The sequence below is a fragment of the Acinonyx jubatus genome, chromosome E2 (assembly GCF_027475565.1).
Source record: "Acinonyx jubatus isolate Ajub_Pintada_27869175 chromosome E2, VMU_Ajub_asm_v1.0, whole genome shotgun sequence".
Classification (NCBI taxonomy): Eukaryota; Metazoa; Chordata; class Mammalia; order Carnivora; family Felidae; genus Acinonyx; species Acinonyx jubatus.
In genome coordinates, this window is record NC_069396.1 from 1,458,240 (window position 1) to 1,484,578 (window position 26,339).

The following is a 26,339-nucleotide window of genomic DNA, read 5'->3' on the forward strand; positions in this document are numbered from 1 at the left end:
GGGAAAGGGACCGAGGGGCCACCAGGTCTCAGAGCACGAGGCTTGTTGGACTCCTGGCCTGTGGCCATCCCAGGGGGGACGATGATGCTCTGAGACTGGGAGATGCTGGGGGGGGGTCCCCCGCGCTCTGCCTGGGATCTCTGTGCCCCGGCCCCACCCCCACCCCGCAGAAGGCTGCTGCCCACTCGCCATATTCCACCTCAGGGCCTTTGCACGGGCAGGTGCTGCCGCCCGGGGACCCACTTCTCTGCGCATCCTCCGTGTGCAAGGGCGTCGAGGTGCTGAATGGGGATAAGATCACGGGCCATGGGCAGCAGGGTGGGGGCGGGGAGAGGTGCACCAGACCACACCCCCACTAGTCTCGCAACCTGAGTGTTCTCCTCAGGAAAGCAGGCCGCCCCCAGAGCCTCAGCGAGCCCCCTCCCCCTGGGGGGCCCGGGGGTACAGCTCACTAGGGAAGCCGCCCTCGCCCTGAGGCCAGAGCCGGCCTCCTGGTGGTGAGCGCGTGCCCAGGTACCCCACCCCCCAGCACTACCTCTGGCCCACGAAACTGCCACCAGGAGGGTCCAAAGAAAGGTTCCAGGTGCCTGGGGTGGGTGGGTGGGGGGAGCAGGCATTGGGCACGAAGGGGAATCAACCTGAATCCAGACCTGGGTTCAGATCGCTGCCTGGGTGCTTACAGGCTGTGTGTCCAGGGGCAAGCCTCTTAACCTCTCTGGGCTCATTCCCTCGGGTGTAAAATGGGGTACCGTACCTTACCTTACAGCCTGCTATGTACTGAGACCATGTGTGCTGAGGCAGTTGGCACAGCCAGGTAAGGGCTCACTGTCCCCGTTCCACAGAGGGCAAAGTGAGGCTGGAGAGGGCATGGCTTTCTCAAGGTCACTCAGTGGCCCACGACCTGGGCTAGACCTCCCCAGCGGGGCCTCCGTCTCCCCATCGGTACCAGAAGGGGCTGGACCCGTGCCCAGTGGCGTGTGTCCCCGGGACGTCAGCGCCCTGGCGGGAAACTGCGGAGCAGTCGGCCCACAGACACCGCCAAGCTTAACACCCACTTCATGGGTGAGGAAACCGAGTCCCAGAAGGACCTGGCTCCGTGAAGTCACAGGCAAGGACGCGGTGGGGGGCGGGGGGTGCGACACAGGGGTCAGATTCGGGCCCGTGGCACGCCCACCGCGACTCACCTGCACTGGCAGGGCTCAGGGGCTCGGGCTCTCCCGCGGCCTCGGGCCCCACGGCTCCAGCCTCCTGCTCCGGGAGGCCGGCGTCCTCTTCTGCGGTCTCCACGTCTCCGAGGGAACCTGCACAACAGCCCGAAGGGAATCCGTAAGGCTCATGGGGCGGCCTGACCCCCTCCTGGCACCGGCTCGGCCGCCCCGCAGGGTCAGAGGCCGTGGGGGGCCGTGGGGGGTGCCCCCAAGACTTGCGCACACTTCACCCTTGCGTCAGCCCCAGTCCCGCGACAGCCCCAGCACCTGGGGTCGTCCCGGCCGTCCCGTCAACCGCGGCCTGCCCACGGGCCCCTCTCGCCAGGACGGTGGTCCCAGCCCCTCCTTGGTCTCCCCAGCACCGGGGGCAGCGTGCTCTCCCCTGCACTCTGTTCCACGCTGTGGGAGCATAAGCGGTGCCCCCTCTGGCGGGGGGAGGGGGCCCTCTGGGGGGTTGCATGAAGCACAGCCCTCGCCCGACCCATAGGGACACTCTTCCGGGGGTTCAGGGCCCCTGAGACGAGAGGGTAACCCTCTCCTGGGCCCAGGACACCTCCTCCGAGAAGCCCCCCACACTCAGATACCGAGGTTCGGGAGCTTGAGGGTGGACCCCGCGTCCGGCGCACGGAAGTGCTCAGAAAACCTGGCTGAGCGAATAAGTGGTTGAGGGGGCACAGGTGGGGGCACAGGTGTCTGCAGCCTCTGGGGGCGGAGAGCTGCAGGCCTGGGGCACCTGACTCCAATCCCACCTTCCCCGGGAGGCTCCTGCAGTGGAGGGTCCCACAGAGCCCCCCTTACAGCCGACAAGGTGGGCCCACAGCCCAGAGACCTCTCAGGAGAGTGGGGAAGCCAGAGCCACGAAGGTGCCCCCAGTCAGGGCCGCAACCGTGTCCCTGAGGTCAGACCAGTGGGTCCAGAGGGGCGGGCAGAGGGACAATGGGGAACAGGTGCCCATCCTTATTCCTCTCCCCGTCTCCCTAGGCCCCTTCCGGCTGACTCAGCCTTGGCCCCCGAGGGCTGGAGACAGGTGCTGGGGCTGAGCTGCCTCCTGCCCCGCCCCCCACCCTGTCAGTCACCGTAGAGATGACGCCCGTCCTCCGGGTGTGGCGTGGGGGAGGGGCCTGACTCACAGACCCCCCCCCCCCCCCCCCCCGCTCCTCCTACTCAGGATGGATGGAGGGGGTGCCCTTCTGGGCCCAGGCCACAGACCCCACAGCAGCCAGGCCCTCTTGCCGCTGAGGAAGAGGAAACCGAGCAGGAAGAAACATCTGGAAGCCATGAAGACAGCCGCAAATCCATGTGATGGGAGCGCACGACGGCGGGGGCAGAATGGGGCTTGCTTTTGCTGGCATTGGAGACAGAAGGCACCTGAGGCATGTGGAATGGAGCATCCACCTCTCAGAGGCTGAGCTCCCCGTCCCTGGAGGCAAGCAAGCAGCAACAGATGGAGATTCGCCTGGGATTTGTGCCTCTGTGGCCGGTGGTTCCTGACCTTTTGTACATCATGACCCCCGTGGGGATGTGGTGAAAGCCAGTGCCTTCTCCCCAGAAAAACAGAGACCAAAATTTGCCATTTCAGGGGCTTCTCACCAAAGCCCTAGTGTTCTTCCCGCTGCCCTCACTCACTCCCCGCCTTTGCCATATTATCCCCGGGGTGAAACCTGGCACCAGCGTCCATCAGGGGCCACAGGAGCTGGCTCCTGGCAGCGGAGACGCGCGAGGCTACGACAGAACGAGCAGCACTGTGACCGAGGTTCCAGGCTGACTTTCCCCATCTGGCAATTTCCATGGAGCAGGGAGGTGGGCAAGCTGGTGGTCTGTCTGCGTTTCAGCTCACCTCCCTGGTCACGGGCAGATGGTGGCCCGCGACAGTGACGAACGCTAAGTGTTCCTGGTGTGGCGACAGGTGGGGCAGACGCCGCTCTAGGAGGCCGCGGTGCCCGGGCACACCTGGACTCTGCAGGGGACTTCCGGCCCCACTGGGCCCCAAACAGAAAACAACAGCAAATGATAAATGCCGTGAGGGAGGGAGGGAGGCAAGTGAAAGAGAAAGAGAGCGACAACAGGAGAGGGCTCCTGCCAGCAGATCTCAGAGGGGACAGACAGCTGGGGGGCTGGACAGAGGGCCTGGGGGCTGGACAGAGGGTCTGGGGGCTGGACAGACAGCTGGGGGGCTGGACAGAGGGTCTGGGGACTGGACAGAGGGCCTGGGGGCTGGACAGACAGCTGGGGGGCTGGACAGAGGGTCTGGGGACTGGACAGAGGGCCTGGGGGCTGGACAGACAGCTGGGGGGCTGGACAGAGGGTCTGGGGACTGGACAGAGGGCCTGGGGACTGGACAGAGCTGGGGGACTGGATAGAGGGCCTGGGGGACTGGACAGAGGGCCTGGGGACTGGACAGAGGGCCTAGAGGCTGGACAGACAGCTGGGGGGCTGGACAGAGGGTCTGGGGGCTGGACAGAGGGCCTGGGGGCTGGACAGACAGCTGGGGGACTGGACAGAGGTCCTGGGGACTGGACAGAGGGCCTGGGGGCTGGACAGACAGCTGGGGGCTGGACAGAGGGCCCGGGGACTGGACAGAGGGCCTGGAGGCTGGACAAACAGCTGGGGGGCTGGACAGACAGCTGGGGGACTGGACAGAGGGCCTGGGGACTGGACAGAGCTGGGTGTGGGAAAGGAGGAAGAGCTTAGAGGCTGGAGAGAGGCCAGGGGAGGAGTGGATGCTAATCCCAGAGGCACTGGGGAGCCTTAGAGAGTCCCAGGCAGGGAGTTTCCTGCCTGCAGCTCCCTGGATTCTAGCTCGGGATCGGAGTCCCAGCCTCCTCACCCAGACACAGCGCTGTGATTACATGAGGCGGGCAGGGGCTCAGTACGCCGTGGCCGGGCTCAGACCACACAGAACCAGCCCCAGGCCAGGCCTTGCGCTCCCGTGTCAATGCACCCACGTGGGCAGGGGAGGCTCTCAGGTAGACGGGGCACGGCCCAGATTGGCCCAACGTGCCCTGGCTCAGGTGGGAGGCCTGGCCTGCCGTGGGCTCCCTTGGCATCCGGGCAGGAAAACAGAGGCTGCGGTGGAGGCTGGCCTCTAGTCCCTCCACCTCCCTGCCCGTGGGCTTGGCCCCGGGCAGGTACTGCCGGTCACCACGGCCATCCCAGCCTCAGCGGGCAGCGCAAAGGCCTCTGGGGCCCGCCCTTTGCCGGGCCCTTTCGAGAAGCGCTGGTGCCCTCTGGGCTCACCTAGAGCCATCCGGGGAGGCCCCCCAGCTGCGCTCCCTCCTGCTCAATGGCCATCGCACTTCGGGGACTCGGTTGCCTGCTCCGGTGAGTGGGTATGAAGCCACCTGCTGCTCTCAAGGATGGCAGCGACCAGAGCCCTGGGGCCGATGCTGGGGCAGAGCCGGCACACGCCTCCCCACACCTGCCCGACCCCGGGACAGCAGCCCTGACTCCCCACTCTCCGGCTCGCTCAGGTGGGCCTCAGCCACCCAGGGAGGCTCCAAGCTCGCGGCGGGTCCGTTTATGGGAGAACAAAGGCTCCCGTCACACAAAGGCGTGACGATGAGCGTAAAGAAAGAGGCTGCCGGGCTGCGGCAATTTATTCCAACGCCGCTAATTCAGTTCCGGCACAATTAAAGCCGCTCTGATAATGCGGGCGACGACCGCCAGCCAGCAAATCGCTCCAAGCCCGCAGACGGGACGTGTCTTGGGAAAGGCTGCCGTATGCCTGCTTCGGCACCCCGGGAGCGTGCCATCTCGCCCCCGGGGACAGCCCTGGGGTCATACGGGGGGCTCCCGGGTCCCGCTCCACCGGGGGCTTGGGAGGGAAGGACGTTTCCTCCGCTGGCCAGACCTCAGGGAGGCACAGCTTCCTCCCCGGGTGCCCTGTGCTAGGGATGGCCCCCGCCTGGCCCCTGGGGGACACTCTCTGGCCAGAGGCCCCAGCAGGTAGGCCAGGCCTATCCACGGCAAGGCAGGGCAGGTGTCCGTGCTGTGTGGACCTCAGGCAAGTAGCTCTACCTCTCTGTGCTTGGGGAAACCAGCACAGCTCCTCCGTCACATGAAATGTGGTGCTCATCCACGCTGAGCTCAGCTCAGGGCCTGGCACGGAGTAAGCACGCGCCAAGTGTAGGCCGTCACCGTCATCAGTCACCATCGCTGGCTGCACAGCAGGGCCTGGGACGGGGGGAGGGGGTAGCTTGGGGTGTGGGGCAGTCAGGACGGGCAGGTCTCCTCCTCCGACCCTCTTGACACTGCCCAGAGGTCACACCCACTTTGCAGATGAATAAGCTGAGGCCCAGCAAGGCGAACCGACTTGCCCAGGCCCCGCCCCGCCCCCGCCAGCCCCGAGGAAGCAGTGGTGGGGACAGGCAGGACAGGACCCTCCCCAAACATGCCACCCTTGCGGACGCTGGCTCAGGCATAGGCCTCCCCTGCACCAGGGCGGCCCCGCACCTGCCTCCACTGTCCCCAGGTCCAGAGACCAGGATGGAGGGTGACGCTGGCCGCAGGGCCCGGCAGGGCGGGGAGGCTGGCGCCCAAGGCTGAACACCTGTCCGGGGGCGTCCGCGGGTGATGACGGCGGTCCCAGCGCTGCCCCCGCGGCCCGGAGCCCCTCGGTTATCACGGTGAGCAGACACCCCGCGCCGATTCGGCTCCTGCTCATTAAGCCGGACGCCGGAATGGAAATGCAAACATAATAGCTATTTGATTGGGGTGAGATATTTTGCATATTGGCTCGGCACTGATAGCAGAATTTCATCAACTCCCTTTTTTCATGCTTTAAGACTGAATTACGGAGACAGGCTTGGTGCAGAGGGATGGTCCCCCTCTCCCTTCCGAGTCCCCGAGCTGCACGATTAACAGCCCCTCCTGGCTTTGATGGCGAGGCAGCTGATGCGGGGCAGGGGGGGGGGGGGGGCTTTTGAATGACCACCTCTAAGAAAGCCAGAGCTCATGTGCGTGAAGGGGACAAACCACCCCCCCCGGACTCTGGCCCCCAGGTGGACCTGCCAGGCGGGGTGCAGGTGACGGTGTCACGGAGCACTGGACGGGGAGTCCGGAGATCCTAGGCAAAGTCCCTGCAGACAGCACCCATATCAAACGGGGGTGATTGTGCCTGCACCCCGAGACCGCTGGAAACATGTGAAAGAACAGGGGGCGGAGTCCCCACGAGCCCCTCCCCTGACTCAGGGCCTGACTACGGGTGCGAGTGTTTACCTGAGGCCCCACCACGTGGGCCTGCCGATTACGTGGGTCCTTCTTATATTCCGTTTACAGAGGATAAAACAGAGGTGGGACACCTGCCCAGGAGCCCCTCCTGCCTGAAGGCAGGCCTCCGGGCCTGGTGGGGGGGGGGGTGGACACTGCCGGGCCACGTGGCCCTCCCCCTCCCCCGCCCCCGTGTCCAGCCTCCCAGAGAGGGCAGCAGGCACAGCTGGAGTGCTGGCGGCCCTCGCCTCCCATGGCCTCGCTTACTCATTGACTCGGTCATTAACCTGTCAAACCTGGGTTCACTGACTGCCAGGCTCCGCACCAGGCCCCTGGAGACCCCACGGCAACCCAGACACCCCACCCCCGAGAAAGCAAAGTGAAAAATGCAAGCGGCCATTGCCCCGAAGGAGAGGTGCAGGTGCCAGTCAGGGAAGGCTTCCTGGAGGAGGCGACCAGTGAGTGGTGCTCTGGAAGGGGACGGGACTGCCTGCAGCTGGGCCAGGGAAAAGCATCCCAGGCAGGAGGCACAGCAGGAGGCTGAGGCCGGTGGCCTGGTGCAAGCCACACCTCCTCGAGCCTGGTTTCCGCACGGAAAGAAGGGATGTCACGTCACCGGCTGGGGTCAGGGTTCAGCAAGGTGGTGCCAGTGGGTGCTGAGCACAGACAGGTTATTATTACAAGTCTTGTTATTTATTTCAACTCTCCAGGGGGCGCCACACCTGCCCTCTGGGGGTAGGGGGACTGGTGGACAGAGCTGGGGCCTGGCGGGGGGACAGTGCGGGCAGGAGGGAAGGACCTCCCCCCAGGCCAGCAGAAGGCCTGGCCTCCTGTCTCGCCAGCCCTGGGCAGCTGGTGGGCAGGCCCGAGGCACGGGGCGCTGGGCGGGCGGGGGCACGGTGCTGCCCGGAGAGGGACCCTGACCTCTGGGTGGCACACGGTGGCCAGATAAGGCCCCGATAACAGAGAGAATAGCAACAGATTCGGACTTTCCCACCGGGGGGCAGTGGGGTGGCTCAGGCCACGGAGGGGACAGCCCTGTTCCCCTCTGGGGGCCTTGCTGTGGGACCTCTGGGCGACTGGGGGCCGTGGCTGGCGGTCCCAGGGGCCCAGGTCCCCCAGGCAGCCGGGGTTGGGTCTGAAGCCGGGGAAGTACTCCCTCCCGGGCCCTGGCAAGGAGGACTGGATGCTCTCAGGCCCCTCCCAGGGAGGAGGGTGTCTAATCCAGCTGGTGACTGATGGAGGAGGCCACTGAGGCCCAGGACACAGGGGCCGTGGCTGCTCTGGCCTGTTAGCTGCACCCCCCACCTGCAGCCCCTCGGGGCCCGGTGACTCGTGCTTTACACACAATGCTGACAAGCAGCTGAGCCAATTCCCAGGCCCAGGTGGGTAGAGAGAAGCAAGTTGGAAGGAGGGGGTGCTGAACAGGGCTCGGAGGGGGGCACACCCCGGAGGAGCAGAGGGGAGCCCCATGCACGGGCGCTGCCGAAGGGCAAGTGTGTCCCCACAGCACAGAGCAGCCCCCGACAGTCCAGGGCCTGTGAGGCCGGGCTCGCACGGCTGATGGGCGGCGGGGCCACAGAGGGAGATGGGTGAGCACAGTGGGGGTCAAGGGGCAGGCTCTAGGCCCCCAGCGAACACTGCCAAGGCTTGGGGGAAGCAGTTCATTCACTGGAGACCGTCAGCTTCCCTGATGTTTAGGATAGAGAGGCGGGTTCCCGGCCCACTGCCGCCTAGGAGCTCACAGCCACGAAGGGGGAGGGGCTCCCCGGGAGGGACATGGAGTTCTGGGGGGGCCCGGCGCACACACTGCGTGGAGCCTGGCTCTCCCCGCGGGTCCACCTCACCCCCAGTCCACACCCGCCGCCAGCCCACGTCTGCACGCCCCTGCCGGCCGCGCTGCCCCTCCGCCCGGTCAAGCCCTCCTCAGCCCTCAGCCCCAGCTCTTCCCACGCAGGCCGGGCAGGCCCAGGGGCCACGAGGGGCTCAGGCTGGGAGGGGCCGTAGGCCCCTGGTGTGACCCGCCAGCGGCTTCTTTGACCCAGGGTCAGCCCGCTGACAGCTGGGGCGACCACAAGAGGATGTTGGCGAGATAATCTTGGCTTATTCGAGCGGGCGCCCTGGCCCACAGGGGGGAGAACAGGCATCCGAACCCTCTGCGCCCATGGCCGCCCCCCCGACACTGGTTCTGCTCCCCGACTCCCTGAGTGGGCCGCCTGCAACAGGGGAGATGCACGATTCCCCACCAAGCGTCCATCTGATGGTGCTTGCATGCACCCTGCAACGGGAGGCTCACTACTCCTCTTCCAGACATCTGGGTCTTAGACTGTCTGCTTCTTAGGCCTTGCCACCCACACACCTTAGCGGGGGATGGGGGTGGGGGGTGGCTCAGGCCCTCCCTGTCATCCTGTGTATAAGTGACTGTCAATTCAGCTGCTTTGCTGCCCGGGGGTGAGCCATACCCCCACCCATGCCACCTCCCAGCCCGGCCCGCAAGCACCGGGGTCACGCATGGGGGCTGGGTGGGGACACTGGTGCTGTCCAAGGTAGGCCAGGCTGGAGGAGCCCGGACGCACTCTGGGCTGTCTCAGGGCAAGGAGACGCCCTCGGCACGAAGAGAAACCTTGCCGTGTCAGGAGAGTGCCAGGCAGGGCCCTGCACGCTCTGGGAACAGAGGCCAGACTGACAGACCAGAGCTACTGGGATCTGAGCTTTTAACACCCTGAAACTTTATTGAGAAATAATTCACATACATCAAGATTCATCCTTTTAAGGGCGATTCAGCTTTCAAAGGAACGTTTCTTGAAAGATGGCTGGGACGGTCCTGCGTAACCCAAATAAAAGCCAGGGCCCCCGTGGCCAGATCTCGTGCAGAAAAGCAGCCGCCGGCAAGGGGATCCTCGCCTGCTTCTCCCCGCAAGCTCCCAGGGCCAGTCAGGGTCTGGGGCTCTTTATGGTACCCGCCACCTTTCCGCCCTCATGCCCAGCCAACCCACCGAGTGTGGCTCGGTGCTCCCTTCCCAGCCTCCCCGGGCCCTTCTCCCCACACCCGTTCCTCCCTCACGGGCGGCCTGGCAATGGCCAGAACTCACTGTCAGGTACCCCTTGGCAGATGGCAGGTGGGAGAAGGGGTCAGGGCCAGCAAGGATGCTCATGTGGCCATCCTGTCCCTGTGTCCCCATAACCAACAGTGTCCTAGGCCCAGGGGCAGGAGGACCACCTCTGGGGCCTCACGCGCCCCTTACCTGGTGACTGCCCTCTCCTCCAGGCCTCATCCTTCCCTGGGTCCTTCCTTGGGGCCTTCAGTGTGGACTCCAAGGTCACACCCATCTCCCGAGTCACACTTTTGCCCGACACCTGCCCTCCTCTGCTCATATGCCTCCTGGGCTGGCTCTCTCTCTCTCTCTCTCTCTCTCTGTGTGTGTGTGTGTGTGTGTATGAAAGCCAAACCATTACTGGGGCTACAACCCATGCCAGCACCTGTCTGGCTCCTGGCGGTGGCCCTGCTGACCCCAGCCCTGCCCACGGGCTCACAGGGTGCTCACTTGATTAGCAGGCTCACTGGCTGTGCCCAGCAGCACCCCTGCTCTGGGGCAGTGCCTGGCACACAGTAAGTGCTCAGTGAGTACTGGTGACTGTGGGCCGGGGGAGGCGGAGGGCTTGGGCAGAGGGGAGCCTTGGAGTCTGAGTCCTCTTATTGGGGTTGGGGGACCGGGGCATGCCACCTGTCCCCACAGGTAGAATATAGGCTGGGCCGGTCCCCCAACCCCAATAAGGTCCCTAGGGCCTGGGGAACCTAGGCTCAGGTCCCTAGGGCCTGGGTGGGTGTGGGGACTCCAGGCAGGGGACAGGGTGCTGACGCCAGAGGGGTCCTGTATATCCCGGCCTCAGCCACTGCCACTTCCTCCCGTGGCCAGCCCCATAACTGACAGGCGGAACTTGGGGGGCTTAACTGCCCCGGTCCCACGGCCACGCCCAGTGGGGGCCCAGGGTAAGCCTGGCACCCTGGAACACATGCCCTGAGAGGCCTCTCAGGGCACGAGAAACAGGCATGGTTGTGGGGACCTGACCACACGGGACTTCAAGGCTGCCCCATTACAGACGGGGAACAGGCACAGAGAGGTGACAACGTGCCCAAGGCCTCACAGCTAGGAGGATGGCCAGGTGGCCCGCCTGCCCCCCTTCCTGGGCCCTGCCCTACACACGGTGTTTCCTGCTTTCCCTGGATGTTTCACTCGCCATCCCCTTGGGGGGTCCCGACCCAGGTCTATGTGGCTCTGGGGCCTGAGACCTTGTCTCTCCCCTCACCAGGCCACTGTTCCTCTTCCTGGCTCTGTAGCGCTGCGGCTCAGAGAAGACCTTTGTATTCCTACCCCGTCTGCTCCTTGGTTGCTGTGTGACCGCTGTCTGGCCCCTGACTGTCTGTTCCCCAAGGCCAGGACCCAGGCTCCGCCAGCTTTTCACTCTGGGGCTCAGGCCAGAAGGCCCTCTCTGCCCTGGGGGGTGGCCATCTGCCTCCCCACTGTGGGGAAGGGACAACAGCAGGGGTGTCAAATGGGGCCCTGTCCCTTCAGGAGCTATGGCTCTCTCTGGCTCTGATCCGCGAGACACGGGTTCACAGCCCTCGGCAGCTTACGAAGCTCTACCGGGACCCTCATCAGCACCAGCCCGTAGAGAAACCGGCTCCACTGTACAGATGAGGAAACTGAGGCAGAGGACAGCCACGCCAGCCCCCACCCAGCCCCATCACGGCCTCTGGGCGCTGCTCGCGTGGCCGTTCAGAGCAAGGCAGATGGGAGGCCTCAGTGGCTCGGGGGCATGTGGCTCTGGGCCTGGGGCATCTGCCTGGGACTCGGTGTTCGCATCCGGCAAATGGGCACTGATCCACCAACCTGGCAGAGCTGCCCTGCGGGTGGGCGGGGAGGGGCTCGTCCGCAGGAGCGCCCTGATCTCCTCCACCAGCGGGGCACCCGTGAGCAAGCGGGAGCACCAGGGTGGGACACACACCTCAGGTACCATGATGGGCAGGGATGGCTGCAGGATGGAGAGGGGCAAGGACGACGGGCCTGAGGGTGGGTGGTCGGCGAGGACTTCCCAGAGGAGGCGCTATTTAAGCTGTGCTTGTAAAGAATCGGGAGTGTTTGGTGGGGTGAGGATGGGTGGGTAAGAGGCAGACGGCTCTGATTCACGCCGTGGGGAGCAAGGGGGACCTGGGGCTGTGGGAGACCGGGCCAGCCACCCCCTCGGGGCAGCCCCCAGCTCCATGCCATCTCCTGGGCCTCACTCGGGACCCTCCCCCGTCTCGAGCCTGCCCTCTCTCGGTCTCTCCCCAGGGCCGGTGGGCTGGCCCCCCGCCCCCGCCCGAGTCCCCAGGGGCAGGGGCCGGGCCAGGCAAGGCAGAGAGAAGGGGAGCGGGCCTGGGAAAGCCCGGCCCGGCTGATAGGGAGAGATTGGTTTCAGCCGGAGCTGCGGGCTGCCAAGTCCACATCCTATCCGCGGCCTGCGCTCACTCAGCATTCATCACCGCTGAACCCGGAGACTTTATCGACGCTGGGGGTTGGCGCCATCTCTGGGCCTGGCCGCTCCCGGCCCTCCGATGGGCCCGATAGCCGCTGATAGATTACCCGAGATTGCCGCAGCCAGAGCCGATCACTGACACTGCTGGGCGGGGCGCGCACCACGTGGCCGGGGCAGAGACCGCGGCGCACCCGGGGGAGGCGGCGGGCCGGCAGGCGGGAAGGCCGCCCCGGGGGCGGAGACAGGGAAGTAGGGCCCGAGAAAACGGGCGCCCAGGCCGGCTCCGCAGTGATTCTGCAGATGGGCCGATAAGGGCTGATGGATGGGAGCGGGGGCCGGGCTAATGGAGCCGTCGACGGGCCCACGCGTCAGATGGATGGAGGCAGATTGCTTCCTGGAGGGGGACGGGGCTCCGGTGTGACAGGGCCCTGCCATGGGCGGTGGGGGGGCGGCCTGCTAGGCTCCACACCACCCCCCTCACCTAGGGGGCTGGCTCTCCCTCCTGCACCGGCCCGCGGGATGGCCACTGCATCCCCGAGAGGTGGGGACTCCCCAGAGCCGGCTCGGGGCCCTGGGTTCAGGATTTCATTCACACCGTGGCACCGGGGCCCCTCTTCCGGGCCAGGCTGTCCTGATGCTCTTTCTGGGTGAGGAGCAGAATGCACACCCAGGCCTGGGAGACTAGCGTCCAGACTTGTGAGCCCAGCACCCCAGGCTGTGTCTCCTGCCCCTGGGGGATGCCACGCAGGGTGGAAGAAGCCAGGGCCTCTGGGCTAGGCTTTTTCCCTGTTGGGTGTGGCCAGGTCCCAAGCAGCAAATCTACTCTGTCCCCACTGCACAGATGGGGAAACCGAGGCACCAAGAGAGTGGAGGGGGCTTCCCGGTCCCACAGGAAGTCAGTGGTTCTGCAGGGTTGAGCCCGAACCTCCCCGCCCAGGGGCACCTCATCCCCACGGGGGCCAGAGCGAGCTGAAGAGTCCAGGAAGCTGGAGTGAGGCACATTGCAGCTCAAACCCTCCACCCACCCTAAGCTTCTTTCCTCAACGGAAAACTGGAGGCTGAAAATCAACCTCAAATTTCTAGACAGAGTAGAACGGAGGCTGCCAGGGGCCCAGGAAGGAGATGGGGGGACAGCATGGGGGGTTAGTACTCAATGGGTACAGTTTCTATTGGGATCTTTCACTACAGTACAAAAAAATAAAAAGTCTGCTGTCCAGTGCTGTGGGGCATCCAGCAGGCGCCACATAAGTGCCTGTTCCCATCATCCTAGGGGATAAAGACACATGCGTGCACAGCCCTCCACAGATACGCGACTTTCTGCCCCACTTGCTGGCCGTGGAGACTGAGGCCGGGGCCTGCAGGGGCCTGGTCCTGCATCGATGGACAGGGGGGGTGCTGGGGGCCATGCTGAGGCTAGGAGGGAGGCCAGACACGCTGACCTGTCCTATGAATAGTCCTGGCCAACCTTCGCTGCCTGTCAGGGCTCGGCCCTGTTGGTCTCTCACGGAAGGGCCGAGGCCTGAGGGTCTTCTTATGTGACTGGCCCGGAAGGACCCAGTGAGTAGTGGGGCTGGGATCTGTACCCAGGCTGTGTGGCTCTAAAGCCCGTGGCCTTGACCTCTCTAGGGTGAACCATGGTGATGATGGCTGTCTAGCTGCTGACCTGAGGGTCAGGATAGAGTAAGTGGAGAGGAAAAGTCTGGTCCCTGAGGAGGAGAAGGGAGGGGAGGGGCTGTGCGTTCCCGTGTCCTACCCCACATTCGGGGCCTGCCCCGGGCTGCTAAGGGCACACAGGAAGGCGCTGCGTGTCCTGGGGGTGGCACTGGCATCTGAACTGAGCCCTGTGCAACGCACGGTGGGGGCGGTCACTTCTCCTCCCCACCACGGTAGCTCGTTCCCTGCTCGCGACTTTTGCCTCTGCCGTTCCTCTCCCTGGAATGCTCTTTTCAACACTTACCACCATCTGTCCCTCCTTAAAGTAGGCTTCAGAACGGCCACCTTGCCTGCCAGGACCCCAGTCCCCCAGCTACAGGGGGACCCTCCGTCCTTAGCGTTCATTCCTGGTATTCCTTCTCTATTCCCCCACCAGTCTGGGGCTCACCAGTCTGGGGCAGGGACCGAGCCCCTGTGAGGGTCATGGGGATCCCCGACAAAATTCCCCAAACACCAGGGACTCAGACAAGTTTGGAGGCCTGAACGCACAAGGATGTCCAGAAGTCAGCCTGCTGTCCCTGTTCCCCCGCAGTCAGCCCCCAACAAAGCAAGCCTCGGCCCTGCTGCAGGGACGGGTCCTCATTGTCTGCTGGTTATGACCCCTACTCCCTGGGCTTTTGGGCTCTGTACACGACAGTGGTCACTTGGAGGCACTGACTCTTCTTTCCTTTTTCCGTTGGTTTTGCTTTGCTTTCCTGGGCCGGGGCTGGGGGGTAGGGCATGGGGAGGTTGAAATCAATTGAGAGAGTTGATTGAGCACCTGCTGTATGCCCTGCACTGTCCTGGGAGAGAGAGAGCTGCTACAGAATGGGGGCCCCTTGTGGAGAGTCTGCGGTGGGTGCTGGGGTGCCCCTCTGGGGCGATGGTTCCTATGCACTGCCTTTTCACCCTTGAGTGCTGAGTCCCTCTGACTCCTGCCCTGGGAGGCTTTGTCACCTGTCTTAAAGGGGCTGAAGGGGCTTGGCTGAGGTCACAGGGCAACAGCCTGGTTTTGGTCCGTCAGCCCCCTCCCTGTTTCCTCTCCTTAGATCTCAGCCCAAACCTGTTCCCTCCTTGCCCCTCTGCTATTTTCCAGTTATGCATTTTTGAAAAACACCCACGCCTGTGACTGGGTGTTTCAGGTCACGGAGTCCTGCAGGTGCCGTGGAAATGGGCGGGGGGGGGGGGGGTGGGGGGGGGGTGGAGGCGGCTCCAGCCAGGCTCTAGGCCAGCTGGGCCTATGCAGGCCCCGTCTTACCGACAAGACAAACTATGGGGTGCAAAGTGACTTTGAACACAGTGAGAACACCCAAAGTTTCTTGAGCACTTCCTGCAGACATCGTCTCCTGTCATGTAAATTTCTGAAGATGGAAAATCTGAAAGACCCCAAGTTTCTAGAATAAACTACAACCACAGATAGGCCAAAGAACCCCCTGAGAAAGTCTTGTCTCAGCCCTCATTGTCTGGATGGGGAAACTGAGGCCTAGGAAGCAGATGGTCCTTGTCAGAGGGCACAGAGACTGCCCTGAGAGGCAGGCAGATCAGACCCTCCCATTCTACTGATAGGAAAGCAGGTTTGGCAAATGGGTTGGGACTGTCACTCATTAAAATGGTACCATGGCCCCGTTGCAGCCTGGTGCTGCCGCGAGCCTGGCAGTGTGAGGTCCTGGATAAAAATCATAGCAGAGGGGAAGGCAGAGATGGGGGGGACAGCATTCACAGAGTCTGGAGGTGCCCCAGACACAGGCAGGCGAAACTGGCCAGCCTGGAGCTGCCCTGCCCCATTTTTGAACTCAGTGTTCCCATCTGGGAGTCAGAGTTGGCGGAGTGATCTTGGGAACGCCCAAGTCCTGGTCCCTTAATTGGGGCTGTGGGGATCTGGGCCCTGGGGGTCAGCAGGAAGTCATCCAAAGGCCAAACTGTCTATCCCCAAGCGCCTGGGCAAACGGATGGCCCCACTAGCAAGGCCCCGGAAAGGCTGGCCCTTCCAGAGCTGGGGGGATTTCCATCAGGGGGTCAAGGTCCGGGCAAGACAGTATCCCCTACTCCATAAATTAAGGGCTCCTCCTCGAAGAGCCACGCCCCCTCTGAGGTGGCCCCGCCTCACGCGTGGAGCCCAGCCAATCCCCAGGCCTCACAACCGCTCATTTGCATGTTCTCTCCCATTGGCTGCAGGGACACGGATCCTTGGTTCCCAGACCACCGGGGCGGGGCCTGGGGAGCAGTTGAGTGGGGTTATGGCCTGGGGGTACGCTGTGCTCTGGGGGGCGGGACTAGGAGAGCCTGGGGGGGGGACCCTGGGCTGGGGGGGGCGGAGCTAGGGGAGCTCTGGGCTGGGGGCTGGGGGGGCTGGGGGAGGCTGGGGGGTTCAGCGGGGTGCGGGGGTGGCACGCTGGGCTCTGGGAGCCAGGGGGCCAGGGGAGCTCGGGGAAGGGGGCTGGCCTGGGTGCTTGGAAGACGCTGGGCTCTGGGGGCTCGGGCTAGGGGTGCTGGAGGGGGTTGGGCGGGACGCTGGGCGCTGGGCGGCGGGGCTGGGCTCTGGCCTCTGAGGGAGCAGGTTCTGGGGGTGCCAAGCTCTGGATGACCTGCCCCAGACCCAAGTCTGGGACACAAAATGGCCACTTGCCACATGGGGAGGCCTTTGGTTATACAGTACCAGCTCTTCCTTTTCCTCTAAAGCTCCGTTAAATCCTCAAACTCCCCCCTACCCCGCTCATTATGAACGACTCAGAGGGGGAAAGAGACTGACCCAGGGTCACGTGGCCAGGACGCAGCCACACAGCTGGGACCTGGCCCCTCATCCCAAGGCTGGGTTCCCTTCCTCCAGGGAGGGCTTATAGGGGGAAACTTCTTTTCAGCTGCTTCTTCTCAGGGAGGGCTAAGTTTTGGCTTCCTCTGCAAACTACCGACGAGGACCCCGATGATTTTAAGAGGCCCCGAACCCCCTAGCAGATCTAGTGGCATCCTTTTTCGGGGCGCCAGGAACTGCGGGGCGGTGGGCTCGCGGTGGGAGTGTGAATGTGCACGCGCTTTTGTTCCTGGCATTTTGGTGGGTGAGATAAGGGAACAACAGCCAGGCTCAGAGAGAGCAGGCAGATAGATAAGGTGATAGGGTTCCTCCAGCACACACGCCTATCGCCTTTATCAGAGTTCCCTTTTCTTTCTTTCTTGGGTGGGGGGGCAGGGTGGAACACACCCCACCCCCATCCCCCACGCGGGGGAACTGAGGGGTGGGGGCCTCCCTCACTCAGGTCCCTCCCGCTGTGTCCAGCACGCGGAGCCCTGGCCTGGGCCCGGACCGGAAGGGTGGGGGGTCCCGGGACTGCGGTCACAGCAGGGACCAGCAGCAGCTGTGCCTCTGCCCTTGCAGCTCCACGGAAGGGCCTCCGATGGGGGCGGGGAGGCCCAGAGAGGGGACAGACAAGGGGGTGGGGGGGGGAGGGCCTGGAGGCCAGTGGTCTGGAGACTGGGTGCCGGGCCCTCTCTCCAGAAGGCCTGTGAGCCCCTGTGGGCGAGGCTGGGCAGGACCCGGAGGCCTCCCCCATCCAGGCCTACAGGGCGGACCTGAGCATCTTCAGCCCCATTTTACAGATGCAGAAACCGAGTCTCAAAACAGAGCCGTGCCTGTGAGCCACAGCAAAGGGGGGCAGCCTGGACCCCCACATCCGTCTGTATTCCCTCTGGCTCTGGGAGCCAGACTCCCAAAGACCTAACCACACACAGCACGGTGTGACAGGGGCTCCGTGCTCTGTACCCAGAGCTATTCACCAAAAGCAGTCCAGGGAGAATTCTGGGAGGCTCCGCGTAGGGTGTATGGGCTCGGCAGCCCCAGGGACCTCAACCCTGCACATGTCCCTGGAGGGCACGCCCCCACCCTGCTACACATGGGCCTGGGACACTCTCCCACGTCTCTCCTGCCTTTGTCCTCAAAGGCTAAGGAGGCCAGAATTATGATTATGCCCATTGCACAGGCAAGGAAACTGAGGTCCAGGGACATGAAGTCACTTGCCCAGGCTACCGACCCAGGAGGCAGAATTTGAACCCTGGTCACTGCACAGTACACTCATCCTCCTCCCCCACATATGCACCCATTTTACTGGAAATAGCTGACTTCCTTTAGAATATTGAAACAAACCAAAACCCAAAAGACACAAAGAGACCAATTTTATCACCAAAGGAGCCTATTTTCTGGGGGCAGATGATATGACCCCCAGAGATAAGCAGGAGTAGAGGCACCTTGTCATCTGCTCATCTCAGGCAGGGCTGTGTGGTTCCAAGCATGCACTCACCCTCTCTGTGCCTGGGCCTTTCTCCCCTAAATGGAGGGAGCAGACCCTTTGGGGGGGGGGGCTATGGCTACAAACACCCCCCAGATCCTCAGTTGTGATGGAGATCCAGACCTTGGCCAGGACGCTAAGTCAGTCTCTACCGCTCCCTACTGTGCTGTGTGACCTTGGATGAGTTGCTCAACCTCTCTGAGCTTTGAGTCCTCTTCAGAGAAGAAACGAAATCAGAGGTAAACTTTCCAGGGCTGCTGGGATGCTACAGGGTAGCAGAGGTCAAGCCCAGGCCTGGCATACAGAAAGCACTCAGTAAAGGGAGCTGCTACCTAACAAGGACCACCATGAGGATTGTTATAACTGTGGGGTCCTAGAACCACTCAGAAATGTTGCTGACTGCCCACTCACGCTTGCTGTCTCTGGGATCACAGAGAATCTCATTTCTTGGGAGTTGCTTAAAAAACAAATACAGAGATGGGGCGGGGGGTGGCCAGCAGCCCTGCACCTGCTGGGAGCCCCAGGCATGCCCCCAGGGCCTTGGTGTCCCCACTCACACAGTGGTGGGTGCGCACAGCTCCATGGGTGCCTGGCCCCCACGCAGCCGCCGCACCTGTCCCTCAGCAGGAGGATTAGCCACACGCGGGCCCTAATCGCTGCTAATCGCGCTACCATCATCGAAGGATCTCGGATCAGCTGAAGGAGGCGGCTTTATCCAGACAGACGCGGAGATGGCACCATAGTCCCATCTGGGCGCCGACCGTCACAAGTGGCAGGCGGGCTGGAGGGCTGAGGAAGGCAAGGTGGCTGAGGATGGTGGGGGGAGAGAGCCGGGAGCCCCCCACCTCCCCAGCTGCAAGAGAAGCTCGACTTGGTCCCTCAACATTTATTGGGCACCAGCTGTATGACCAGGTACTGGTCTGGGTGCTGGGAGTCAGCAGACGCCCAAACGGGCAAAATTCTTGCCCTTGGGTGCTGCGTCCTCTCGAGGATTGCAGGCCCATTTGTCAGATGCTGAAACTAAGGCCAGCGTGTCCAGAGTTAAGCCCAGGCAGCAGGTCCGGACCCCTGCTCTGGCGGAGTGCCTTAAATCTCCCCTAAAAAGGCTCACGCCCCAGGCCAGGGGTGCCCTTCCATCCCCCAGGACGACTCCTGCTGCTTTTGTGAGTGGAGGCCGGAGCCTTCCCCTCCCCGGCCGGGCCCCTGGACACTGTCGGTCCAGAGGCCTGGGGAGGCCTGGGAGGTGCAGGCGGGCCCCGGGGGCCGGGAGAGGCTGGGAGAGGCGGCCAAGGGCTCCCCTCCAGGGCCCCCACCATCCCCACCCTCCTCCCTACCTTCTTTTTCAAAAACATAATTTATCTGTGTATTATCAAGAAATCCAGACACTTTAATCAGTGAGCTATGAAGTCAGAATTTCCATTCTTATCTGCGGGAGGAGTGGAAACGGAGGAGATAGGCGGCAGGGACGGATCGCTGGTGGGGAATGTTAATGGGTGGGGAGGCTGGGCTATTGGCCACGGAGACGCCGTATCTCCCCCATTATCAAGGCCGTATCTCGCCAACCATCTCAGCGCAGTAATGGGGCCAGTTCAACTTTCCGAGTTATCACAGGAGCTGAAACCCGCGCCCGCCAGAGGCCCGGACGGGAGACAGTTCCGGGCGGACGGGGCTTCGGCCGGCACAGCCAAGAGGCAGAGGGGGACAGCTGGCCTGGCTGGGGCCCCCGGGGGCCTGGGCGCCCCTGCCCCTGACCGTCAGGGCCGCCACAGTGAGCGTAGGGGTTCCCTCTGTGCTCTGGGAAAATGTCTGGTTTTGAAAGAGCCAGGCGTGAGCATACTGCACAGGAGGGGAAACCGAGGCAGGAAGCCATCTCAGGGTCACAGTGGTCCCAGGCCCGCCTGAGCTGTGCCAGGCCCCTGAAGTGAAAGAGGGCTGGGGGTGTGGAGGCACGGCAGGTGGGGGTAGGAGGTGAACCCTCCCACCTTGTGGCCTGCAGGGTCCCCCGACCTCCCTGGGGCCTTTTCCAGGCCCTAACCCCAGCAGCAAAATCAGCAGGTGGGGACATCCTGCTGGGCTCTGTCCCTGCAGGTCCTGACCTGAGGCTTGGCTCCACAGCCCCTCGGTGGCCTGGCATATACTCAGTCCACCCCTCAAATGGTAAAGGGTCTCCCCGCTGCCCTCGGGCCTCCTGCAGGACAGACCCCAGGGGGTGGGGCACCCCTGGCCCCTGCGTGGAACACCCCTGTTCATCCAAAGGAAGGGACCCCAAACCCACTCATTCCCACCCCGCGAGGATTTAGTGATCCCACTTCACGAGAAGCGTCTGAGGGGTGGAGCAAGTCTCCCTGAGGACTGCCCACCGCATGGGGCCCCCATCTGACCCCCTGGGTCCCAGGAACTGCCCTACCGACTGGGTCCGTTGGGGCTCTGGTCCCTCTCCCACAGCTGGAGGGCAGGGCAGCAACTGCCTTGGCCCAGAGAGGGGAAGGGACTCACCCAAGGTCACACAGCCGGTGAGAAACAGCCTGGTGACCACAGCTGGACACTGCCCGGAACCACAGGAAGGCCTCGGTTTCCTGGACCTGAGCACGGGTGCCGCCAGGCCGGCAGGGAAGCCAAGAGAGCTCAACTTGTGGAAACCCCCACTATAACCATCCTCTTCCTCCTCCCCCAGGGTGGGGAGCTCGAGCCGCAGCCCTGGGTCTGACCCGTAAACCCCCTAGGCCTCAGTGTCCTTCTGTGCACTGGGCTAGTCACTGAGCGTCCCTCAGAAGTTACCGGAGGAAAAGCAGGAGCCAGTGTCTTTAAGTTTTGGGCCCTCAGCAGGGGCTTCCTGAGCGCTCAGGACGGCAGGACGAGCCGGGAGGCGGGGGGGGGGGGGGGGGGGGGTGCAGACAAGCTGGGTTTGGATGGCGGGAGACCACTCGAGGTCCTGTGGCTGCCCAAAGCTCTGAGCTCTGAGCAGAGGCCTTGTCTTTGGTCTCAAGCGTCCAAGCACCTGATGCCAGACTCCCCCCACCGAGCCCTCCCTGGGGGCTAAGAATCTGCCACTGCCTGCCAGGCCCTGTCCCCAGTGGAGGGCTCACCGCAGGACAGAGGCATGACCACCTGGCCCCGGGCCCCCTTTCCTGGGTCTTACTTGCAGCTCGGAGGCTTGATGGAGACAAGGGAAATTGAGGCAGGAGAATGTGACAGGTGCAAGCGCCCAGGGCAGACGCGGAAAGCCTCGGGGCTTGAGTCAGACACCAAGAGGAACGGGCAGGAAGCAGGCTTAGGGCGACCGAGGAGGGGAGAGATGACCCTCTGTCCTCTTCACTTGCATTCTGTCACGCAACCCCAGTGACACCCCAGCTCTGGCCCAGGCCGCACCCGCTCCACCACCTGCCCCCACCCCGCCCGCACCGTAGGCATCACTGTTCCATCTCATGGGAGAAACCGAGGCTCAACAGCTCGCAGGAGGCCTGGGCGCCCTCAGAGCCCAGCCTGGTATCCCCATGACATCTCCATCTTGCAGAGGTGAGGACTGAGCCTCGGGAAGGCGGGTAACTTCTGTGCACCTGCAGAGTTTAGCCCTCCAGCCAGGGATTCTGGCTGTGGCAGCCCCCACGGTGGCCATCCCCTCCTTCCAGGAAGCGGTGTGCCTGCCACTTCCGGGGGTCTAGGACACAACCCCCCCCCCCCGCCCCCCGCCTGGGAGCCCTGGCAGGCCTGCAGCAGACCGCCCTCTCGACCCCGTCTCTATCCTTCCTGCTCGTGCGCCGTGCACGGCCCTGCTGTAGCCACCCGCCCTTTCTGGTCCTGCATTTCTTTGTGTGTCAGATGGGTCGAGAACCCCAACCTTAGCAGGCATCGAGGAAAATCACATGTGAAACCCAGAGAAACCCAGGCTCCGAGCGTCCACACCCTCCGGTCCAGGGGAGGCAGAAAGGAGGGGGTGGAGGGGAGGGGCTTGCTTATCGGCCTAACCCAGCTCTGGCCCAAGGTCACATTCCTGACCCAGCGGGGACACTGCCTTCTCCCAAACAGGGGGCCTTGGAAGGTGGAGGAGGAGGGGGGAGCCAGGCTGGAAGGGTCCTGGGACAGGTGGCCTGGGGGAGCGGAGCAGGCACTGTCCAGAGAAGCCTCTGCCCACCCCTGGGGTCCAAAGACCCAGCTCCTGTCGTGTGGCCTCGAGGGTGTCACAGTCTCCCAGGGCCTCAGTTTTCTCATCTGTAAGATCGGTGAATCGATAATGACAATGAGCCTCAGAGCAGGTAAGACGCTTGGGCAAGAGGAGGACTGAGGAGGGCCCGGGCCCTGCCCAGCCCAGGGTGTGACTGGGCCCCTCGCCCCCCCCCACCTCCCCTGCCCACAAGTCCCTTCAAAAACTCACACCCGAAGGCGCAGGGGGGCTGGACACAGGGCTCCGTGTGAAGCGTCCAGTCCCCCAGGCTTCTCGCAAAAGCTCAGTAATGCCACCAGCAGCTCCCAGGCCTGCCACATCCACTGAGGACATGACCTTGGGACAGCACTTTACAGTTAGCTTTTGAGACCTCACAGACCTCCCGTAAAGGCCCGAGGAAGGAGATACTGTTCTTGAGCTCTTGCTTCAAAAGTGGAAACTGAGGCTGAGAGAAGTCATTTGCCCACAGTGTCACGGTGAGGCCAGGACTCAAGGCCAAGCAGTGGCCTCCCACTCGGGTGATGAGGGCTGGCCTTCTGCCCGGCGCCCTGAGGCCAGCCCAAGCCTAGAGCATAAAGCCTCTGCTCCTGGTGTGGGGACAGGGTGGGGACGGAAGCCCTGAGGTCCCGGAGGGAAGGGCCTCTCCACAGCCTGCCTAGTGGCTCCTGAGCAGCCAGGGGCCGGTGACGCGGCAACAGGTCATCCAGCAACAAACAGCCTAGGTGCCCCCCGAGTGCCACTGTCATCAAGCACCCACGGTAGCCCAGCCCTGCTTGAGCCCGGGCACAGCCACGAGAGCTGGGACGGCATCACACCCATTCTACAGATGAGAATCGCAGGACTGGGAACGAGAGAGACACTCGCCTAGGCCACTCAGCGGGGAAGCTGTGCGGAGGTGACGCGAGAGTGGCACCATCGCAGACGACACGAGTTTCCCCGATTCTCATGGTTGTGCTCGGGGGCTGGCAATGTCATCATCCCCGTTTTACAGATGGGTAGACCGAGGCTCACTCGGGCAGGCCTTGCTTACAGTCCCACTCCATTTCATGCCGTGTCTCCATTAGGTCATTTATCTGACAGAGTTCTGGAAAGCCCACTATGTGGGGACAGGACAGACCCAGTCCCTCCTCCTCGGCAGCAGAGATCTGAGCTGCCCGTGCAAAGGCACTGGGGCCAGAAGCGACTGAAAGAAGCCAGCCCCTCAGCTGACACACAGGCCCTGGTGAGGGGCTGCCTTGGGAGCTGCCACCCCCAGTCCCCACGCAGAGACTCTCCTTCTCATAGGAACACACGAAGCGCAACCCGACGGTAGCTAAGCCCTTACCTATGGGCCGGGTGCCTCCCTCTGTGACAGCTGAGGACACTGAGGCCCACAGGCGGCCAGGAGGTACATGTGGAGGCCAACTCCCTCTGCAGGCACTGCCCCCCACCCCCGACTCCTGTTGAGTGGGGAGTGGTAGACAAGACTCAGTGAGCACAGCTGGTTGTGGCCTCAGTTTCCCCCTCTGTGAAATGGGAGCGGAGGCCCTGGGGCAGCTCCAGGGGTACGGTGGCTGGTGGGGGGGGGGGGGGCAGGAGCCCAGGCCCGGGTCTCTGGGCCTGGCGATACCAATCAGTGGGCACCAGCTGCCTCCAGGAGGAGGCCCGTCGATGGCAGATAGGCCGGCTGGGAGTATTATTCACGAGTCCGTCAAGCCCCAGGAACGTCTGGTTGGCATAGAAACAGGAGATAAGGGGTACAATTAATGGCATCACATTCCCTCCTCCTTTCTTCCCCAACTGACCCATTTAAGTCCCTGGCGGGGCTGGTGCCACGCTGGGCTCCCAGTGACCTCCAGGGAGGGGCTGACTGGGCAGGCAGGACTCGGCCAGAGCTCAGGCCCCCGGGCAGGGCTGGCTGAAGTCTCCCCAGGGGCCACCCCTGCGCAGTAGGGTCTCAGGAAGGAAGCCCCGGGAGATGTGGCAAGGGCTGGGCTGGCGAGGGACCCCGGCGTGCCTCCCCTCCCAAAGGCCCATTTCACAGGTGTGGAGACTGAACCCGGACAAGCCTGGGGACAGCAGCAAGAGGAAAGCAGCGTGGTGCTCACAGGCAGGCTGGCTTGGAGCTTGGGGCCAGGCTGCCTGCACTCCAACTCTGGCTTTGCCATTGTTTTGGGCAAGAAACTTAAGCAATCTGTGCTCAGTGTCCTCAGATGTAAAGGTGATAAGAACAGGACTTCTTTTAAGGTAACGTGTGGCCAGGCACAGAGTAAGCTAAGTATTAGCCATTGCTAATATGATTATCATCGTCCAATGCAGGAATGAACTGCTCGTTTTCCCTGAGGCCCAGGACAGCAGGAAACCTGAGCCATCTGGAGCCAGGGGGAACCCAACCTCAGGGGTGATGGCTGGCCCCCAGGGACCACCAGGCCCTTTCAAGTCTGGGTTCGGGGCTGGGGGCCCATGAGCAAAGCCCTCCCGGCCGTCTCAGTCCTTCATCCCCTCGGCTCACCACAGATGGGTCCCCGTGCCCCGGGGCTCTGAGGAGGGGGCCAAGGCCAGTGGAGGACAGGGCTTACGTCCCTGTTGACAACTGGAGGGCAGGCACTGTCACACCTGTCTTTCAGAGAGGGGAAATGGAGGCCGTGGAAGTGAACTGCCCACGGTGGCCGTGCACCAGGACCAGCAGGTGCCCCGCCCCCGCCCACTTTCTTCACTTCGCCGCCGTCCCAGTGAGGTGCGGCCTTGCAGGGTGGCCCCTGCGAGCCAGGCAGACTCCCAGGGGCCTCCCGTAGCTGGGAGGACGGTGTGCAATGTTGTGTGTGCGTCATCCTCTCATGCCGACGGAAACTCCAGGGGAGACCACCCCCTCCCCCTACTGGGCCCGAGCCAGGCCCCCCCGGAACCGGCCCTCAGCAGAAGGCACTGTCGGCCCCACAGGTGGGTGTCGAGCTGCTGGAGAGAGCGGAGGGTGAGTCTGAAGCACGGAGTGAGTTAGTCATCCTGTGGCCACCAATAATTCCTTTAATCAAACTCCAAGCATGTGTGAAAACACCCTCACAGGAGAAAGAGTGGCCGCTGGGGCCGGGGCAGACGGGGCAAGTCCCCAGCTTCCGCTGGAGGCCCCTCACCTGGCTGGCCTGGGTTTGCACTTGGTATCTAGGACCACGGTCCCTGAGGGCCCTCCCACTGCTGTGACATCACCAGTCGGACCTGGGGGCTTGTTCCTGTCTGTATTTTTCAAGAGAGGGGAAACAGGCCTGGCCCCACCCTTCTTATCTCATTCTCACCTCCTCACACAGGCATCCCTTCCCTGGGGTCCTGTGCCTCCGAGCCCTTCGCCCCCCCCCTCCCCCAACAGCCAGGAATCATCCCATTTTTCAGAGCTGGAAACTGAGGCCAGCCCACTGTCCCTTGGAGGCACCTCTGTGGCTGGCCTATTCCTGACCTCCATGAAGGTACCCCCTTCTGGGAAGTCTCTGACTGTACCTGTTACTTTACCCCCATCCCCCACCCACCACCCACACCTAAGACAGGGCTGGGACCCAGTGCACGCATACAGCAAGTGCTCAATAAACCTGCTGAATCAAGGGGGGCCTGCTCAGAAAGACCGCCAGCGCACTGGCCTGCCCCCACCGCAAACAGCCTGGGCCATGGAAACCACCTCGGTGTTTTTCAATAAAACTCCAAGCAGGCTACATCTAAAACTTGCCAGGAACGCACAGCAACCCTAACACGGTGGAGAGGAAAACACGCTCCCTCCTGGAGGTGATAAACCCCACCTCTGGCTATCTCACACCATCTGATAGGAATCGGGCGGGGTGCCCCCCCCCCCCCCACCGGCCCCGGAGCTCCGGGCCAGCGAGAGTCATTTTCCTTTCATTTTGACGGACTGTACCACCCGCAGGGGAGGATCGACTTCTTGGCAATTAAGTATGTTTGGGAAGAAAACTCGCCCAGACGACCCGCAGCAGACGCCCTCTCCCCCTGCCCCGGCTCTGGGCCGGGCGCTCTCCCAGCCGAGACCACCCCCCCCCCCCCCCTCGCGCCGTGGTTGCCTCGAACCCGGCCGGGCCTGGTGGCCATAGATAAGGCCTCTTATCGCTCTTGGCGATCGCCATCCGGCCGACCGGCCCTGCGCTTATCGGAGCTCACATCGACCCGGGCAGGAGGACAGCTCGGCGGGCCGGGGGTCCCGAGCTGGGCTCTGCCCCTCGCTTCCAGCCAGCTCGGCCCCAGCCTATCGTCTCGGCCATCTGGCCGGCCAAGGCCGCGCTCCTGCCTCGCCCTCCCCCC

The 26,339-nt window shown here is 63.5% G+C and overlaps 1 protein-coding gene across 2 annotated transcripts in view; it reads right to left on the reverse strand.

Annotated features, from left to right (window-relative positions):
• ZFPM1 (zinc finger protein, FOG family member 1) overlaps positions 1 to 26,339 on the reverse strand; it is a 65,995-nt gene that overhangs the window by 37,478 nt on the left and 2,178 nt on the right. Inside the window, exons 1-2 of one of the 2 annotated variants that reach the window (XM_053209941.1) lie at positions 1,476 to 1,683; positions 1,185 to 1,301 (exon numbers count right to left, since the gene is read on the reverse strand). In XM_053209941.1, coding sequence (XP_053065916.1) covers positions 1,185 to 1,301; positions 1,476 to 1,668 — 310 coding nt within the window. In that variant the 5' untranslated portion in view covers positions 1,669 to 1,683. Of the gene's footprint in view, positions 1 to 1,184; positions 1,302 to 1,475; positions 1,684 to 26,339 lie in introns of those variants that run through there. The other variant, XM_027076398.2, reaches the window with a different exon arrangement.